The sequence below is a fragment of the Ascidiella aspersa genome, chromosome 5 (assembly GCF_963924565.1).
Source record: "Ascidiella aspersa chromosome 5, kaAscAspe10.2, whole genome shotgun sequence".
Taxonomy (NCBI): domain Eukaryota; kingdom Metazoa; phylum Chordata; class Ascidiacea; order Phlebobranchia; family Ascidiidae; genus Ascidiella; species Ascidiella aspersa.
In genome coordinates this window covers 31,742,152-31,761,578 of record NC_139451.1, presented here as the reverse complement: position 1 = coordinate 31,761,578, position 19,427 = coordinate 31,742,152, and the positions used below count along the sequence as shown (strand labels likewise).

At 36.1% G+C, this 19,427-nt stretch overlaps 2 protein-coding genes across 2 annotated transcripts in view; both read right to left on the bottom strand.

Annotated features, from left to right (window-relative positions):
• LOC146146357 (DNA-directed RNA polymerase III subunit RPC2-like) overlaps window positions 1-11,199 on the bottom strand; it is a 29,989-nt gene extending 18,790 nt beyond the window's left edge. The window contains exons 1-7 of the mRNA XM_083390409.1: window positions 11,070-11,199; window positions 10,530-10,704; window positions 8,505-8,661; window positions 8,086-8,209; window positions 5,011-5,205; window positions 3,897-4,001; window positions 3,050-3,214 (exon numbers count right to left, since the gene is read on the bottom strand). Of these exons, the coding sequence (XP_083246535.1) occupies window positions 3,050-3,214; window positions 3,897-4,001; window positions 5,011-5,205; window positions 8,086-8,209; window positions 8,505-8,661; window positions 10,530-10,704; window positions 11,070-11,132 (984 nt within the window). The 5' untranslated portion in view covers window positions 11,133-11,199. The remainder of the gene's footprint in view (window positions 1-3,049; window positions 3,215-3,896; window positions 4,002-5,010; window positions 5,206-8,085; window positions 8,210-8,504; window positions 8,662-10,529; window positions 10,705-11,069) is intronic.
• A 6,788-nt stretch (window positions 11,200-17,987) lies between these two features.
• LOC146146355 (kelch-like protein 3) overlaps window positions 17,988-19,427 on the bottom strand; it is a 30,861-nt gene continuing 29,421 nt past the window's right edge. Inside the window, exons 11-12 of the mRNA XM_083390731.1 lie at window positions 18,864-18,993; window positions 17,988-18,093 (exon numbers count right to left, since the gene is read on the bottom strand). Of these exons, the coding sequence (XP_083246857.1) occupies window positions 17,988-18,093; window positions 18,864-18,993 (236 nt within the window). The remainder of the gene's footprint in view (window positions 18,094-18,863; window positions 18,994-19,427) is intronic.

Sequence of the window (19,427 nt, the reverse complement as noted above, 5' to 3'; positions counted from 1 at the left end):
AACTCTCAAAAAACCTATGAGTCAACAGAATTTTTTTTAAAACTTTACATTAGCGTTAGTTTTATCAATAGGCTTGATAACCATGAAATATCATAGTAAATATATTTTTGGCGTTTTGTGATTTTTCTTTAAATTGGAAAAAACAAAATCAAACCACAAATGTCAGGTTTCATTTTTCGAAAATGCTATTAAAAGAGGGGGTGGTATTTTTAGGACTCATTCCGGCTTAAGATATTTTAGGAAGACAGTAAAACCGCAAAATCAAAAGTTAAGAGAATGTAAAACGTCAAATTTTTGGCACCTTTTAAATATAAATCGCTCCGTTTCCTCTGGGCTGCTTAGAATATTTACTTAAGTTGTTTATTTTCGATTTTCATATATTTCGTTGGTGTGCCACAAGTGAAAAAAGGTTTCGGAGTACTGCTTTAGTACAGTGGTTCTCAACCGCCGGTCTGCGTCAACTTTCCTGCCAGTCAGCCACATATACTACAATTTTTTATCTCAATTGCAAAATTTAAGATGTTGAAGGCTTGTCCATCAAATTTAGAACTTCGCCAGTTCCGTAATTTGCAGCATTGTCACGTAATATAGAGTTAATGGTCTACTTTGGACTTCAATGTACGTCACAATACTGCAAGTGTTTTGGCCAACTGTTTAAAAGTAGGCTACAACTCGTTAAAGTCTTAAACTTGTAGACCAGTTATATGTGAAAGCTAAGAAGTGTTTTAATTGAATAATGTTGCGTTATTAAAATTTGGGTTGATTTTAATTTTTGATGGTTCACCGGGTCGCAAAACAAACTTGTTTATTATTAATTGTAATAATTCCAGTTTTATTGCAATGTACTTTTATCCCCTGGCACACAGGAACAGACGTTGCAATGCACATTTGACCAACACCTGATATAACTACACACACTACTTGAGCTGCTAAGGTTATCCAAGTTTATGAAATGTTTTTGGTGGTTTTTACATGAATATTGCTTGCAGGGCCCTATTTTTAGAATCCGGCACATAACCATCTCTAATTGTCAAAGATGGTTCTATGTCTATAATAGTAAGTTAGTCCGCCTGCGTGGCAAAAACACCAAAGCTGATGCTTTATGCTTTATTCCTAGAGACTGATGATGCCACATTTTGTCGAAATATATTTCTCTGGTAAAGTAAAGACTAGAACTTATGAATGGCTGAATTTGACCCAGACCGGAAAGTGTAAAGTATATTTGTTTTCATTTAAAGCCATTGACAATATTTAGGTGTAAGGGCAAGAAGGTATCTTCTTATTTTACACATTCCGATTGTCATTGAAGCGCTACTTTTGTGACAAAGAGCATTATAAGGAATATCAAAGAATATACAGAAGTGCATTTTGAACGTTGAGACTATGTTGAAAATTAATGAAGAGTTATTCAAAACATACAAAATGACACCTACTTGTGTATGGGCTTTAATATTCTTATTATGTCCAACTATAAGCTCATGCAATCATCTAAAGATTTATTCAAAACATACAAATTGACACCTACATCTATATGGGCTTTAATATTCTTATTATGTCTAACTATAAGCTCCATCCGTTATGTTAAGAGTTATTCAAAATATTCAAAATGATATCCACTTTTTATAGGCTTTGATATTCTTACTATGTCTTACTAACTACAAGCTCCAGCTATTATGCTGCAAAAGAGCATTGGTTGTCTGGTTTTATAGATTTGTTCAGTAGTAGCAGAACGAAAAATATGCTCAGCGTTTTAGTTTGGTTAAACTTGAAGGGTAATAGTTCGCTATTTTTTTAATCTTATTTGTACTTATTATCTCCTGACATACACACCAAACAACAAGCAAATGTTTTCTCCGGCTGCTAACAAGAGTAATCAGTTATGTAATGTGTGGCTAACTAACTTCATCGCCTGAAATATTATGTAAAGGCTCCTGATCGAATAGTTCAGTAATAAAGAACAGGCCAAAAATCCTTCAAAGCAGGCACAGAATAATTGATGTGATCATTAAGTGTCGGCCATCCCTGATATTAAACAACGTTTTCAAGTCACAAATGAAAGTAGGCAAAAAATCTTAGGGCAAACCTGTGTGAGTTTATGTTCACATTTAACAGAACAAATGAAAACTTTTGAGTAAGAAAAAAAATACAGGATGCTAACTAAAAATGTTCTCTACCATGTTGTTTTTTTACTTTCAATATCAAAAATTAAAAAAAAAGTTCATAATTTTTACAAAACATTTTTTCACAATTGGTTTTTCAGTCAGTCATCACTAGGGCCATTTTTATTTTAACCTAAAAAAAAAATTTTTAACTTTATTTTAACCTAACAAAATTTCTTATTTGTAGAGGCTACAGTTCTTCCTTGAATTGATGCCAGTTACCCAAACATAACATTTTGTCGATTTTGGACCCAAACGTAATATTTTGTCGAAAAGTCAAAGTGTTTTATGGATTTAAAAAGTGCGTCGTGTTTTCTGGCGATAGATTTAGCCTGCTTAAGGCATTTTTGTATTACAAAATGTCAGTAGGCTATTCCTAAGATCCAAAATGATGATCTTCGAAAAGACCACGTTTATGAAGAGGAAGTGTTTTATAAGAATTATTTAAATGCGTAACTATGAATAAAAAAATGGACAATTTGCGATAAAAGTTAGTGCTGATCAAAGTGGGCATTGTTACATATTTCCCGCTTTTATGTGTTAATATGGTTTAATTGTCTCGCAGTTCCTTATTTACAATGCTTCCACGACGATTTTTACAAAAACTACTCTCAAGAAACGCAAAAACTTTGTCAAAAGCAATAATTTGACAAATTTTGACTTTATTAAAAAACTTTAACTTTATTGTAAATTTTAACTTTATTTTAACCTATAAACTTCTTAGAAACAGTCCCCTAGGTGCTAAAAACAACTTTATTCTTTGACTCGTGGACAGACGAGCTCCTTAAAAAAAATTAACTTTATTGACCTTTGCGGGCCCTAGTCATCACTAACATCACTGTTTTTTAGGAACTTAATTTTTTAAACCAAATTTGTTGGTAATTTTCTACCTTCGAGTAGTAGTTCCACTCGATGACCGGTACGTGGGCCAAGAGTGTCGTGGCCAGCCAATCCCTCGCCTCATCCGTCCTGGAACGTCTGACCGTCATCCAGGAACCACGCTGGCGTCGGATCTTGCTGCCGATGTATCTTGAGGCTTGTAGTTGGGTGAAAATCTGGGGTAAATATATCAAAATGGGTGAAAAGGCGTTCAGCAACACAGTAGGCTACATGAGAGGTCACCAAACTACCGCCTGTAGAGTTTATTCTACCAGGCAGCAACTTCAAACTAAATTTAAAGACACACACACACACACACATATGTGTTTAATAACTGTGATCTAGCCATTTTGAAGCTGCTGTTTGACGAACGAATGCCGCTAACGTAACATCAGTACACCAAAAACCATTTGAGGCTCCCGGTATGACCGAGGTCGTGAGTTCGAACCTCACTACAGGCTACTTATTTTTCTAGCCTGCCCTGCTTGCAGCCCTGCTTGTTGATCGAGAGATTCGGTGAGTCTGCGATGGCTTTCAGTTTACTAAATTTGAAGTTTGAATTAAAGAGTTACTTACTCAACTACAGTTTTGTTTCACATAGCTATTAGTCATTCACCTTTCCTTTGTTTAGCGACAAAAACATCAAGTTAATGAAAAGTCCCGGCAAAATTTTATATCCAGCCCGCAATGGCCGAGGCTTTTCAGAATTCTGGCCGTTACGCGAATGTTTGGGGAGCCCTGGGCTCCAACATTTTTTTCCTTATCAATTTTTTTTAGTAAGTAACTGACTACTTCATTAAATACAGAGCTGGTTCAGTAAACCTGTTAGATTGTAACAATACAAACAAATCTTCTTACCTCTAGTTTTTGACATTCCTGGATAGATGGTGCAAAGAGTGACATGACACTGTCGTCGGTCCCGATCAGTTGCATAATCGCCTGCTCACTTTCTATGCCCATTGCCTAGAGCACAAAAATAAATAACTTTTCAATGAAGGTCTAGGTCAGGGGTGGGCAACCTACAGCCTGCGAGACAAACCCGGCCCACCAAACAATATCCTCCGCCACCTTCTTTATGAAAAGGATTAGAGGATATTTCTCATATTTTGGACTATTTCAACTATAATATAGGTAAATGCAAAAAACTTTTAGCCTGGCGTGGTGTCTACCCCAGGTTGAACTATCACCAATGGAAGTTTGGAGAACTCTTTGTGACTAAATGCGTAATTGTCAGTTCAGGTTTAATATGGCCTAGGTTAAACAACCCTTGTCTTGGTCATGGTTTTTTGGAGATGCCAATGCCCAACTCAAAGATGTTCACAAAGTACTAAATTATATCTCAATTTGGAAGGTCCAAAGTAGAACATTAGGTCCTTAGATTCGAATCCAAAGCAGATTCAAGTTTGTTGTTTGTTATGTACAATCGGTTAAGGGGTTTAAAGTTAACAAATTGAACGGGTATAATTTCTTCACTTAAATGTCTAAACGCAAGGGAAAAGTTTAAAAGGCCTGTCGCTAGGGAGACATTCATAGTGCATGCTTCAAATGTTGCCATGTAGTGCAGTGTCAGTGTTTTTTCAGGCGATCAATTTTATAACCATCCCAAAAAACAATTAGGTGTCAATTAAGCGCTATTTGCCAAGTGACTAATGTGTCTTTCTTTAAAAGCTGAAAGTAAAGCTACACTACGAGGTTACTCAAAATTAACAGTAGCCAATATTCACAAAGGGTATGCACAGCAGATTGTCAAGTATTGCATTGCTGCCTTACAAATGAATAAACCTTAAACGGATAACGTATATATCAGGATATTTGAATTTGAGCCTAACCGGTTAACATGTTGAGGCGATAACATGCCATTTAAAAAGGTTAATGTTTCTAAGATCCAAAAAACTGATATATCCAGATATTTGTACTTTAACCTAACCAGTTAATTGGATAATAAAAATCAATTTTTAGAAACCAAACTTGCCTTAAAAACAATGCAGATTGGCATATCTTCGTTGAGTGCATTCTGTTGGATATAGAAGTTGCCTTTCTTCTGCAGAACTGTGACCCTTGTCTTTTTTTCGTGGGTCGAGCTGTGAACGGAACACGACGCGAGGTTTTTGCGGTCACGCTCTACGATCATGCGATTTTTCGATAGCTGCTCCTGGATCAGGATAACCTTTGGACAAAATAAATTAAAAAAATAGATCTAAAAATACACAAAATAAAAACAACAAAACATTTTTTTTCAAACCAGTTAATCCTTTAGTTATATCCTGCACATAAAAAAGCCTACACCAGCATTAAGGGAAGTTAAAAAAAAAATAAATACATTTTTTTAATGCTAATGGAAATGGTTTTACCTTAAGGGACATTTTATTTATTTATTTTGTTTTAAATGCCACAAACTGGACCAACTTTATAACTTACACTTTAAAAAGATAAGTAACAATTGGAGTGTAATTGACTTTTTTTATATTAAAAGAATCGACTTTATATTAAGGAATGTAATTTCAGCTTTATTTGAGGAATGGAATGAGAATTCCTTTGCTTTTAATTGAATCGTGCTATTTTATTTATTTGTTTTCTTGTTTTGGGGTTCTATATTTTTTCAGGCATCTAGTACAGGTTTCTATTTACTGTGTTTTCTTGCTTATTGGCCATTTTAGGCATCTAGTGCAGGTTGGCTTAATTAAACCAAAGCCAGCAGCAGGGCTGGGGAGCCGGAGCCCGGAGCTAAGCATTTTCTCTGGGGACAGAGCCGGAGCCATTGTTATTATTCTTGTGGAGCTGGAGTCGGTGCCGGAGCCATTTTTATCCTTTTTGTGGTGCTAAAGCTAAGAAATTATATTTTGTTCCATCTCCAACGTTAGTTAGCCATTGAATAAAGTGACTGGTGGCACCGGAGCTGGAGCCGGAGTCGATGGGTGTGTGTTTGATGGCTCCGGAGCTGGAGCCGGAGCCAAAGGATATGAGTTTTACTACTCCGGAGCTGGAGCCGGAGCGAAAGGATTGAGTTTTACGACTCCGGAGCTGGAGCCGGAGCCATTTAATAATTGCCTGATGGCTCCAGAGCTGGAGCCGGAGCTAATGCTATTTTACGGTGGCTCCCCAGCCCTGGCCAGTAGGCCTAATGTGGCCAGCAACATCAATATCTGTGGGTGGAGGCCTTGTTTAATTCAGTGATAAACTTATCCCAATGAAAAAGTGCAGTGTTTCTTAATTAGGTTAATGGTTCACCCCAGGGTGAATAAAATTTTTGCAGGGGTGAACAGTCAGAAATGGATGATGGCTTGCGAAACAACATAGGTACTATTGTGCTGTTATATATAGACGAGATAGTTTTATCATATCCTGAGACAATGGTGAATGAAATCTGGAGATAGATGCTAGGGCTGGACAATTCTAGTTTTGTAATTTCATGAATTAGATCAAAATCCTGCTAATTCTAATTTTAAACAAATATGTGAAATGCTGTGGTTGGATTGTAGTTCTAATTTAATTTGGATTTAACCAAAAATGCTGATTTTCCAACGGCTTTTTTAGTCTTCCATTTAAAACAAAGGATTTGAATTAATACGCTTTACTAAGAAAAAATAAGGGTGAACCGTCAGAAATTAATGATAGCTTGCGAAACAACCTAAGACATTTTGTGCTGTTATATATAGACAAGATAGTTTTATCATATCATGAGATAAGGGTGAATGAAATCTGGAAATAGATGTTAGGGGTGAGCACTGATCTAGATGTTGTAATTGGCCCCCGGAGCAATTTGAGTTTGACAAACTCCTGCTATAGCCGAATTCAAGATAAAATGACTGCAGATGACTACGGCTGAACTTGCGTATTATCTACCAGCAAGATGTATAACACTGGTCGACATAAAATTTTCGGTTTTGACTTTCAAAACTGATTTAGAAGAATTTGGGGTCGCTGATTGCAGAATGTGCTAAATTTAAATTCCCGCAATGCACAAAAAAGGCTTTTCTTTTTTAATGTGCAAGATCAAAAAATAAATCCAAATTAAGATATATCCTGATGCCAGTAAAACGAGTTGCCACCTTCCGCGCTAACTAATTTGGAATTAGTGGTAGGGCATACTTATTTTTTAAATGGCATATTAGCTAACCAATCTATGTATCCTGTTCAAAACCAAATGCAGCTTCTATTTTATGGTAAAAATAAAAATGCTGTAGATCTATAAAAAAGTTCTGCTCTATTTCCAGGCATGCACAGATTTGAGCTTTTCCATGGTTATTTGTGAGATTGGTGTTTTTTAGAAGCTGTTGGCTTGCTTTGCATAGTTTATTTAAGGTTTATTATAATCATGTAATTAGCTATTATGTGGCTAAACTTTGTTGTATTCATTCTCCATAACAGAAATGACAAGCCTATAGAGCAGTGCTTCGTAAACTTTTTAGTTTTGTTCACCCCTAGCATCTATCTATAGATTTCATTCACCCTAATCTCATGATATGTTTTAAAACTATCTTGTCTATATATAACAGCACAAAAGGTCTTAGGTTGTTTCGCAAGCTATCATTAATTTCTGACGGTTCACCCTTCTTTTTTCTTAGTAAAGCGTATTAATTCGTTCAGTGCAAACCAACTTTACTATTACAATAAGCAAAGACAAAATAAAACGCCAGTTAAGTAGTCGATTCACTGCAGAGCTAATATCCATTTCTAATGGTTCACTTTTATTCACCCCTTTTGGTTAGTTCACCCCTGCAAAAAATCCATTCACCCTGGGGTGATCCATTCACCCTGGGGTGATCCATTCACCCTGGGGTGATCCATTCACCTGTTTAAGAAACACTGCTATAGACTACTTCATGTTTGTTTAACACATATGCAAACCATAATATTGGGTTGTAAAATTAAAAGCGTTCATTACTGAAAAACCTGATGTGATGAGCAAATCTGAGTTCATATCCAGATTTACGAACCCACAATTAGTTAAAATCAGTTGAAAAAATTAAAACCTGATAAAAAAATTCTATAGACCTGTGTAATACACCTAAAATACAGTGCAATATTTTAAGGTTTTTTTACTTACCTTTTCAACGCCTTTGCACACAAAGTAACCGCCTGGATCATACGGACATTCATTCATCTTCGCCAATTCGGCAGAGTTTTTTCCAGTAAGAACACAGTTCGAGCTTCTTAACATTATCGGCATTCTAAAAACAAATTATGAACTAGAAACATTATTAATTGTTATTGACTTACACAAATACTTTTTAACTTTAGAAGAAATAGTAATAAGGAAAACAAAATCGATATTTTGATTAATTATTATAAAATGAACTCTGATAAAAAAAATATTACCCTTTTACATAAAAAAATAAAAAAATAAGATTAAAAAAATATTACCTTTTCACATGAAAAAAATTAGAATTAAAAAAACTAAACAAAATGTTATAATTAGTTATTTTGAAATAATTTACAACACCGATTCTGAGACAATAATGTTACCTGCCAATTGGAAGGCCTTTTCTAATGACTCTCTGCTGTCCCCTGGTGTATTGTATGTCCACGGTGATAGGAGAAGAGTAAGTCATGTCTCGGAGACGACACTCATGGGGCGTGACGATGCGAGTAACATTGAAACTTTCTTCTACATCCGGTTGTCCTGTTAACATGCGCAGCTGCCTTGAATGATTTGAATTAGAAATGACGGCATTTAGACAAAAAGTATCCATTGACGTTGTTAATTAAACACAAGTTTAATTTGTGTCACATTTGCTTCGCTACAATTTAAAGGTGAAGAACAGAAATGTTTGGAAACAAAAATTATTGTGATCTCATACATTACCAAATAACATCCATATTATGGTCAAAAAATTAAAATTGATAAAACTAAAATGCTTAAGGCAAGTTTGTGAAAGTTCTAATTTTCTTTTTAAGGCTTGCTTTAGGGTTTTTTTAAGGTTTGCTTTAGGGTTAGGTTTAGTTACCTCAAGTTTTTAACATACAACTTTTACAATAGTTTACTTTCAACATAATCCTGACTGAAGTTCCTTTGTTAATTTGGTACCGAATTGGCACTGATACCACCTTCACAAAGAACAAGAACCAACACAACCAGTTGGCACATGATTCAAGTTCAACCGATATATTTATTTCATATATAAACCAAAAATGTTGCACCTTGGTACAATACTTCCATTTAAAAGCAGCCTTAACGATGAAGTTCAAAGCTGTAACTTATATAATGATATGAAATCAGCTATGTGTCTAAATCAAATGCAAAAAGCCTTTTTTGTCTTTTGTTTGCACCAGGGTCAACTGTAAATGCAAGATATACATGTGGGCATTTTGTTATTTTTTCAAGTTGGCTATACAAGCAATTTTAAATTCAACAGTTGACAATGTTAAGTTAAGCCTTCTACATTTTTATCTCGCTTAAAACGTCGGGTTATGTTCCTTGCTGCTCACTGTTTGCGATAATATCTGATGTTGGTATAACACTGTCATGTTTTAAACAGATTCTCTTAAATCAAACTGTGATGCGTGTTTCAAATCCCCATTTTAAGCATTAAGAAGAAAATTGCAATATTTTTTAGTGTTTTTACGCAAAAGGCTGCATTACAGAAAAACTGACCGGTCAGACAAGAAATATTGAGATGCTAATTCAATTCCCAGCTGAGTTAAAAATTGTGCAAAGTGTGTGACAGGCAATAAAATAAAAGATTTAGCCAGTAGATCAGGGATGGGCAATTATTTTTAACCGCAGGTCGCATGGAAAACTTGAATTGCAAAATAAAAGGATCTCAAAAATACGCAATATAACATCATACTGTGACGGTAGAAAGCAAATAAGCTATCGAACTTGTTATTACGTTTGCATTTGTGCCAAAATGTGCAATTTAAGTCAAATTTAAAGCAGAAAAATTGTGACTATATTTGTTTTAAAATGCAAATTTTAATTTAGATTTAGCGGGGGTGTGACAAATTAAGCACAAAAAAAGTACGTATTTTGTTCATATTGTAAAGATGTCAGTATTTTGTTCATATTGTAAAGATGAAATATATTCGACCAAAGCGCAACAGTTTGTTCAACTTTCATTGGAGAGAGTGCCACATAGTTGAGGACACTATTTGTCTGTAAAGATGCCAAAAAATAAAGTGGAACATACTTGAAAGACAGAAGAGATTCGCGCACAAGAACATTTTCCGTTTTATTATTAAAACAGGCTAAAAATGAAATTTGGCGTGGCCATGACTAGATCCGCGTCCCTGGAAAGAGTGTTTATGATACAACCAAACATGTAGAAACTCGCCCTTGTGTTCGCTTCACTAACTTATTTTAAGAAAAATAATCTTCGGGCCGGATTAAATTGCTTGCCAGACCGTATGGTGCCAATGTCTGCAGTAAATCACGGAAGAATTAAAATAAAAAAGGGAAGAATTAAATAACAATCCTAAAATCTTGTGTGCAATCTACTTGTATGATCTATTCATAGATGAGAAAAACTAAAAAACAACAAGAGTGCTTACCTACTCTAATATCCAGGTACTCCACATACCAGTTCGGGTCGGCGTCACTTAGAACTTTCTTGTTGGCTGCGACAATCTTTTTTATGTCAACATTGATGAAGTAATTAAAGGAGTCGATGTGCTGCTTCACGAGACCTTTGACCTTGAGAAATTCTGGCAGTAGAAGCCATTTCTCCTAAGAAAAAAATTTTAGCATAAAAAATTTTGTTGAAAAGTGGAGATAGACCAATAATGTTGGACAATATTTTGCTTTTAACGATATTTTTCAATAAATTTAATTTTTTTGATGTTATAATTTTTTGTATATAAAATTAAAAAAAAAACATTTGGTATCAAGAATTCTGGACACAAACAGAAAAAACTAGTATGGGTTCTGTTGGCAAAAAACATAAAACACGGTATTAGCTGAGAAAAGTTTTACCATGCTAAATTAAATTACAATGCTAATTTAAAAAAAGATTTTGGCAGCTTAAACTAGATGTGAAATACAGTTTTACAGAGACAATGAACAAGTACACGATTTAATTAGACCATTGGTACCTCAAGTGTTCCTACAGATTTTCTTAAGTCACATTTCCGATCCTCAAATTCCTCTTCTTTCATATTTCCTTCATACGCTTGATCCAGGAAACATTGAATAGCAAATTTTCAATTCATTTTTGAAGTATATCTTTGCAATAAAAAATATTAATAATAAACATGTCATTATTGATATTTTTATTGAATTCATATACCAATTATACACTACGCCCAGATTGGAAACTTTGAATATTGCGCAAGGGGGATGTTTTGCAGCTGAAAAAATTACGACTTGAACTTGCGCAGCTGAAAATAAACCACCAGGCTACCGAAAGTGGTAAGTTGCGACATTATAATAAACCTACAGGTTTACAGCGTTCATAGAATATTTGGAAGTACTGAGCAATTTTTGGTTGGTTGGCGGGCGCAGCTAAATATTTAAAAAGTTTGATAGTGTAGCATTTAATATGCAATATTACTCAATATTGTCTATTTTGACGTCACTATACACGTGACCGTTTTCCACTGATGCGTGACTAAAACGCCGAACTGTGCATTTTAAGTTTCGCAGGGGATTCTATATGATGCATTACATTACATACGTCTTACAAACTAGCGTTTAAAAATGTTATGCAACTTCAGTATGCGGCCCGCCAATGTTTTTTGTGCTTGTTGTGGCCCTTACCATTATAGTTGTGCAGGCCTGATTTAAGGTGACACATTTTCGGTCATACACAAGTGATGAGTGAATAAATGTGACATCAGTTTTACAGGAGCCATACTAACGTTTCTATTATGTTAATATACTTCTCGTAAATAGTAAAGTTTGTTAAAGCCCGTATTTATATTTGGCGCTCTTTCACTATTGTACGTAAAAATTTGTAAAAAAAAAAATTCTTTAAATGCCGCATACCACAACACATATTGTTTGGGTTAGGGTGCAGGTTAGCGTTTGCTTGAGGGTGGGTCAAGTTATTATTAATAATAAACATAATATTACTTGACCCACACTCACCCAAACGCTAACCCGCATCCTAACCCAAACAATATGCGTTGTGGTATGCGGTATTATTTTTTTTTTTTTTTGCAGAACTTTTTAAGTACAATAGTGAAAGAGCGCCTTATATTTTAGCAGTATTACTCATTTTTGGGTAATTTAGTTTCATACAGAAGTTTGCGCGGCTGAAGTTTTGCGAGTTTGCTCGAGTCAGATTTGCGCGGCTGAACACATTTTCTATAAAATGCGCGGCTGTGACCGCGGCTGAAAGTGCTACTGCGTGGGGGATTTATCCAGGCCAAACTTTCCAACCTGGCACTACGCCTACGGTACTGTTAAACTACAGTGACAAGTGTGCAATTATGTTTTTTATACACCTTAGGTTGGAAATTCTTCGACATTTTAGTTTTTCTGTAATTTAGGTGTTTAATTTACATTTCAAATGTACACACATGAATTTCTTAAAAAAAATATCGGGTGTCCACAATCTGCACCAGAATGTAGACTGGCACAGCAGGACAATCAATTATTTACAAAATACTGACAGAAACAATCAAATTAAATAATGTAAATGACCACATTCGTTCATTTAAGAGTTATAAACAAAACTAGTAAACAAACAAACATTTTTAGAAAGACAAGTTTAAATAAGAACATGTGTTATGTGTAATCCGCGACCACAGGGTATCGTATGTAGCATATAGCCTACTTTTACGTCACTATACACGTGACCATTGTCCACTGACGTGTGACCGCCGCAACTAGCGAATTGCTTTTCCGCATTTGACAATTCATTCTACTTTATACGTCTTACTGATTAGCGGCTTGAATCACCGCTCCGCGTTATATCGCGTGTGTAGTGAGATTTGCGATGTAACAATCTCTAGGATGACAGAAGAAAGTTCCATTGGCAAGTTGCCCCACTATAAACTAGAGAATCGACTGCCAATCGTTTCTCTCCGAAGACGACAGATAGCTCTCCTATCAGCCACAGGATTGAATATCTTGCTAGCACAGCCCCGAAGATGCTCAGCCCCCTTCAGCGTTCCTCAGCAATCTCGCACCTCAAAAGTGTTCGACGCACTCAAATTATTTGGATGGATTATTTCGCACCAAAGATGTCCTCGCATTCCAGAGGTCTCGACGAGGGACCCAGCAGCGAACGCTTACATGGAATAAAGCGCAAGTTAACTTCGTTTGCAACGAACCGACTAGGATTTCTTCACTACAACCCAACACCCCAGTAAGACATTTAAGTCGTTTGACGCTATAAAGACAATGTTTAAACCGTGTAAATTTCACGGCAAATGCTATAAAGCAATGCAACAAATCGGTATATACTTTTCTGATACCAGTATGCGACAATTTTGTGCTCTCATTATGTAATATTTAATAAATTATGTGTAAAATGCTACGAAGCACATAAACTGTGTTGTAAAAAGTTTGTATATCGTGTCCCGATTTTGCGTTGTTTCACACAGTGCATTTTTAAACGTCGTCCGCAGCGCCACTAAGCCATTTCCTGTTCTCACGCTTTTGTAACATTGTGCGCTGTTGGACCGGGACCACATTGGAGCTGTAATTATACAGTTTACTTATTGTTCGCGAACCGAGTTCGAATCTCGGCCGCACCGTACAAACGTTACCCTTCACCTTTTCACCCTACCCTTTGTGAACCCACATCTACTACCATTGCCATACAAACATGCTGTTTGGTGGCAAGGCATATGGAGGTCCTTCTGCAATATCGAAGGCTTCTTTACATCAACATGCTCCTCAACTTCAAAAGATTCCAGGCGTCCTCACTGCTCAACCACGCATCGGAACCAGCTCGTCATGAGAACAGCTTTCCGACCGCTCATTGGGATCGAATATGATCTCAGTCTTAAGTGCAACTCTGAACGCACTTCATCAAACACTTCGTTGAACTTCACAGCACTAGAATACGTGATGCCACGTCTCTGCTTCCGTTCAACCAGCTTCAGTAAAGTGAATTCTATTGAAGAATCACGTCGATTTACTAAAGAAATCTCCAGCTACGTGAGACAGCCCTGCTAACTATGAAGATCCTTCGGGAATGGACTATATCCCGGGGAGCATTCGACTACGCAAATTTGCTAGACGACGCTTTTCTATACCTCCTTGCCTCTAACGAACCCAAAACCCCCTTACTAACAAACTAACAACTGCAGCGTTACAGCTGACAGAGTTGGTGTCTGACAGCGCTAATATAGCGACACAGAGGCCTAAATTAACGTTTGCTAAAAATAACTTTAAAGCCAAACGCTAAGCTTACCGAATTGTGCATGAAATTTATCGCCATGTATCTATCATTCGATGTATCACATTTCATCAATGTACGCCTGAAATTTATTTGTGTCTCAAAGGGTCCGAGCGACCAAGAAAAATAATCGTTCAAACTTTGTTTACAAAACAGACAGCCTTCAGCTGTTCATTTGAGTTGTTGCCGCAGCTTGAAAGAGCCCGGCCAAACATTAATTGTTTCCTGTATTGCATTTTCAATCGTTTGTGTACAAATATATCACGGAGAAAAATCTTTTACAAAATCGCCCCCAAAAAAATTATAAAAACACCCATAAAACGTTGCTCTCTTGAGTTGTAAATATATTGTTTTCTTACAACGCCACGCTTGTTTTTCGCTCGCCATTTTTGCATGCTATTTCTCTTCATGTCCCACAGCTTTTGGACATGCACCCAAACCAAATACTAATATCAATCTTCCAGATCTCTTTTCCAATTAATGAACAACCCTTCCTACGTCTGGCTTGTTCATTGGAAGGGGAATTCTGTAGCATATAGCCTACTTTTACGTCACTATACACGTGACCATTGTCCACTGACGTGTGACCGCCGCAACTAGCGAATTGCTTTTCCGCATTTGACAATTCATTCTACTTTATACGTCTTACTGATTAGCGGCTTGAATCACCGCTCTGTTTATCGCTGTATTTCTGAGATTTGTGAATATACTCTATGAGCAACTATCTACTGAGTGGATTGTCTTTGCTTAGAGTACAAGAAGTTAAGGACAGGTATTCTAGCGGCCTGCTCCTTTGGAGTCGGATTAAGAACTTGTAAGAGACTTAGGCAGCCGTCGGCCCTCGTCTATAGGGTCAGCAGCCTTCTTATAGCTCCCTACAACCCCTCCACGCTTCACGTATTTAACTTATTTACAACCTGGCGCACTGGATTAATTTTTTAAGTTAAAAATGGAAATTAATTTCCACTGATCTATATTAACAAATAAATCTATTTAAAAGCCTAATAAAAATCAGCTTTAACGCCACAAGTTACGTCATAATTCAAGTAATATTTTCTTCGAACAAACTACTGTGTGCAATTTTGCAGCTGAAATTTGTGGGGTTGCTGGCTTAAAGTTCTTTATTAGCTGCGATTTCCTGAGACTTGCCAAGACGACTAGATAAACAAAAAAAGCGTAAGGTTTAATGTGAATTTTGTTTATTGTCTATTATGGCCACAAGTCGAGTACGCGTGCAGCTCGAAAGTTTTGCGCTTGTTGTGAGCGGCATATATTTATACTTCGTAGAAAGAGACATAACTGATTAGGTCTTAGGTCATAAAAGTGGGTTGCAATACGCCAGGATGTTTCTAACATGTACGGAATTTCAGCGTTGCACTTTCAGGATGCGGTGTCGGTTAAAAACAACCCGAGTCCGACTCCGACCAATTGTGCGATTTTGTCAAGTCATGAGTCAGTCGTAGGCTAACTCAAATAAGGTGGAAATTCACCAATCCGCTCATATGGTTATCATGTAATTCATCCACCTACAATGTATGGTTGGAAAATATTCCACCATATGCTATTCCTCCTTTACAATTTACAGTTGGCGGCCAATCTGTTTCAAAATTCAGCAAACCGACTCCGTCGAGTCCTGAGTCCACCGGCCTGTACACTTCTGCACCGATTTTTTTAGTCTGACCAATCACTTTTACGGTTAAAAATTGACAAGGGTCGCTTGCTTTCAATACCTTAGCTTAAAGCAACTTATACTTTTACACATTATTGGTCTAAATCAGTGCTCCGCAACCGGTGTGCCGCGAGACCATGCCAGGTGTGCCGCGACGTTCCCGGAAGTGTTTCACTTACGTTTTTAAGAACACTCTTCAATTATTATAATCAAAGTCGAATGAGTCCGAAGTTCATGGGAATACGGCCTAAATGGACAAAATAACGCCTGAATTGTAGTGAGAGTGTATTAGACGACCGGGGGCCATTGGTCTGGCATCGAATGATTTGGAGTCGACGTTTCGACTCCTTAAATTTGAATATGCATTGGCTTGTTTGCCCCTGTTTGGTGTTAATGGTGGGTTATGGGTTGGGTTAGAAATTAAGGTATATAGTTGGAGATAGGTGAAGTTATATAGCTGGAGATAGGTGAAGTTATATAGCTGGAGATAGGTGAAGTTATATAGTAGGAGATAGGTGAAGTTAGTGATGGAATTAGGGGTGGGGTTTAAGGTCAGATAAAATATTGTATAGGCCTTATTCTAGCTATTTAGGTCTGATTCCCACTGGACTTTCCGATTTAGACATTTTTACGATTATTAGATAATATTTTGGTCTTATTGCGAACTGTGTTTTATCTCGAGGTAGTGTTGTTTTACTTTCGTTTATGGAAGGAGTCCCTAATTGGCCGTCGTAAGATATTTAAATTTAGGAAGACCGTGAAATAGCAAAATCAAAACATAAACAAAATGTAATACATCAAGTTTCCGGCGCGTCAAATCATTAATCGCTCCTTTATCTATGGGCTGCCTAGTATGTTTGCCTTCTTGTGAATTGTTGATCTTCATATATTTCGTAGGTGTGCCGCCAACTTTTTTTTTAGCTCTGTTGGTGTGTCGTAAGCGAAAAAAGGTTGCGGAGCACTGGTCTAAATACGGTTTTCAAACCTGTCATGAATGTGTCCGGGTTTTGCCCTTTTTTATTGGCAACCCGAACATAAAACGATCAGCAATATCTACACCGAACAAACGTAAAAACATTAAAAAATCAACAAGGGTTACGCGATTTTCTAAATTAATTGTTCAAAAGATGTTGTTATAGGCACGACAGATTAATCCACTAGATTAGTACACACAAAAATAAGTTTAAATTCACCCATTTGGGGTAAAACTACAATATATTGCTTACCGAAAATTGTCAGAAAAAATAATTTAGCGTAAGCCAAAAAACACGTAAATAGCGCAGTACAAAAATCACGTTTACAAAACTGTCAACTTCAGAAAGTGCCATTAGACGAAAAAAAATAAATGAAAAATACTAAAACGAGATTCCCCTAAAAGAAAAAAAACGCTGGTTTTTTTTGCGATACCGGTAACATGAAAAAATTTGACAAAAATATTAACTTTGGGGCATGACTTATGAAAGAGAATATATTTTACGCTTTTTCGGTAATAGTTTTTTGACCAGGACGCCGTTCTTCACTGTTGTTCCGGCTTTGTTTCACGTTTGGTGGTTCGGGATAAGTAAAAAAATAGTTTAATAACTGTTTGAAAATGAAAATGCATGAGAATCAAGCTTACTTGCTGCTATAACATAGTCTGAATTAACATTAAATTTCATCGTCAGAAGCAAAACAAACACAGCTCAAAATTAGGTGAATAAATCATAAGCTGAAAAGATAGAAAACTAGCAAGTTTACAATGATATAAAACAAAAACTTTGTTTAAAACCTAATATAGATCAATATAAGGCACGATCAGAGAATGCATCCCATCATGAAACACAAGAGTGGTGTTGACATCTACTTATTTCAGGTTAGGCATTATATAGCTGGCAAAATACGATTACATTAATGTTGGCAAACAGCTTGGCTCTATGAAGCAAATGGGCACTGGACAGTGGACGCAAAGAACTTTGTGGAATTGGGCAAATGCAATATGAGGTTCTGCGCCATTTAAACTGCAACAATACAACCGTCGCTGGCAAAATCATCAGTGTGGAAACACACGGTCCACTTGTTTTCTTGCGGGTCGTAAACTTCCACCGATTTCTCTTCGAATCTGTGACAAGATGTACAACAACGATATAAACAATTTGTTAAACTTTGGCAAGTATTATTATTAGAAACAATCAGTTACATTCTCAACCGACGAGTATTGTTTAGCCAAGTATTAATGCCAAAAACCATAGGTTAAATATATCTAGAAAACATAAACGCCAAGAAAAATGAGTTTCATATCGGGAAAATAGAATTGAAGTAAGCTCCAATCTGAGCCCAAATACAATTAAGAAGCCATTTAATTATTACTCTAACCTTACTTGTGCTTTTTATGACAACAATGGTAAAAGTGAACTCTTAAAGCAGTTTTTTGTTTGTTTTAATTGCAATTATATCTGTGTCTCGGGCGAATAGCAACAACGCCATCATTTTGTTCGCTTTTTAAGAAAATATATATAAAATGGTGGAAACGCAATAATAAATCACAAATGAAAACTACAATAAAAAGTATTAATGGCAGGAACAATTGTTTAAATATATATAGTAAACGTAAATTAGGAAGAAACATATATCCAATCGCGATTGCGACCAAATACAAATAAGAAACCTCTTAATAATGAACTTTTAATTATTACCAACTTTACCCCGTATTTTAATAATAATATTAGCAACTAGTAAATTGTCGGTAAAAAATATGTTTTGTTATTTTATCAAGAAAATATATAAAACGATGGAAAAGCAACAATAAATTCCACTACAGTGTACCGATTTTATTAATATTTGTAGTTTTAATTCACGGTGGTTAGATTATTTTTACTTCGGAATCCTCACCCGCAAATAACATGGAGCTTTCCTTGCAACACACAAGTTGCATGATAGCACCGTCCAACATTGGTGGGTCGAACTTGAGTCCACGAGTTGCTTCTGGGGTCGTATCGTTCTACTGTGCTCAGCTTAACGCCTGGTTAAAAAGCACAATTGGTAAAGTATGAACAAACTTATTCTTTTATTTCACCACTTGTTTTGTCGGTTGTTTTCAAAAAGCAATCGGGGAAAGAGGCGATATAACGCAGAAAAATTAAATAAAAAAACTTTCTGAATCGCTCAACTTAAAAACATATTTTACAAACCTCAATTGCGGGTGTTCCCCGTTTGTCAGAGTATTTTATGTTTGGGTTATATCAATTGTTTGTCGGTTCGAAACTACTGCACGGTTCGAAATGTTTAGATGTCTGTCAACCACAGGTAGAAATTTAAAATGGCGCTTTTCAAACTCATCATATGACAAAAAAATGTTAAAAATGTATTGCAAAAAATTATCCCAGCGAAGTATCGCGCTAAAGAGATGTTTTTAGAAAGTTTGTGGAAATTAAAATGTTTATTCTTTCAGCTAAT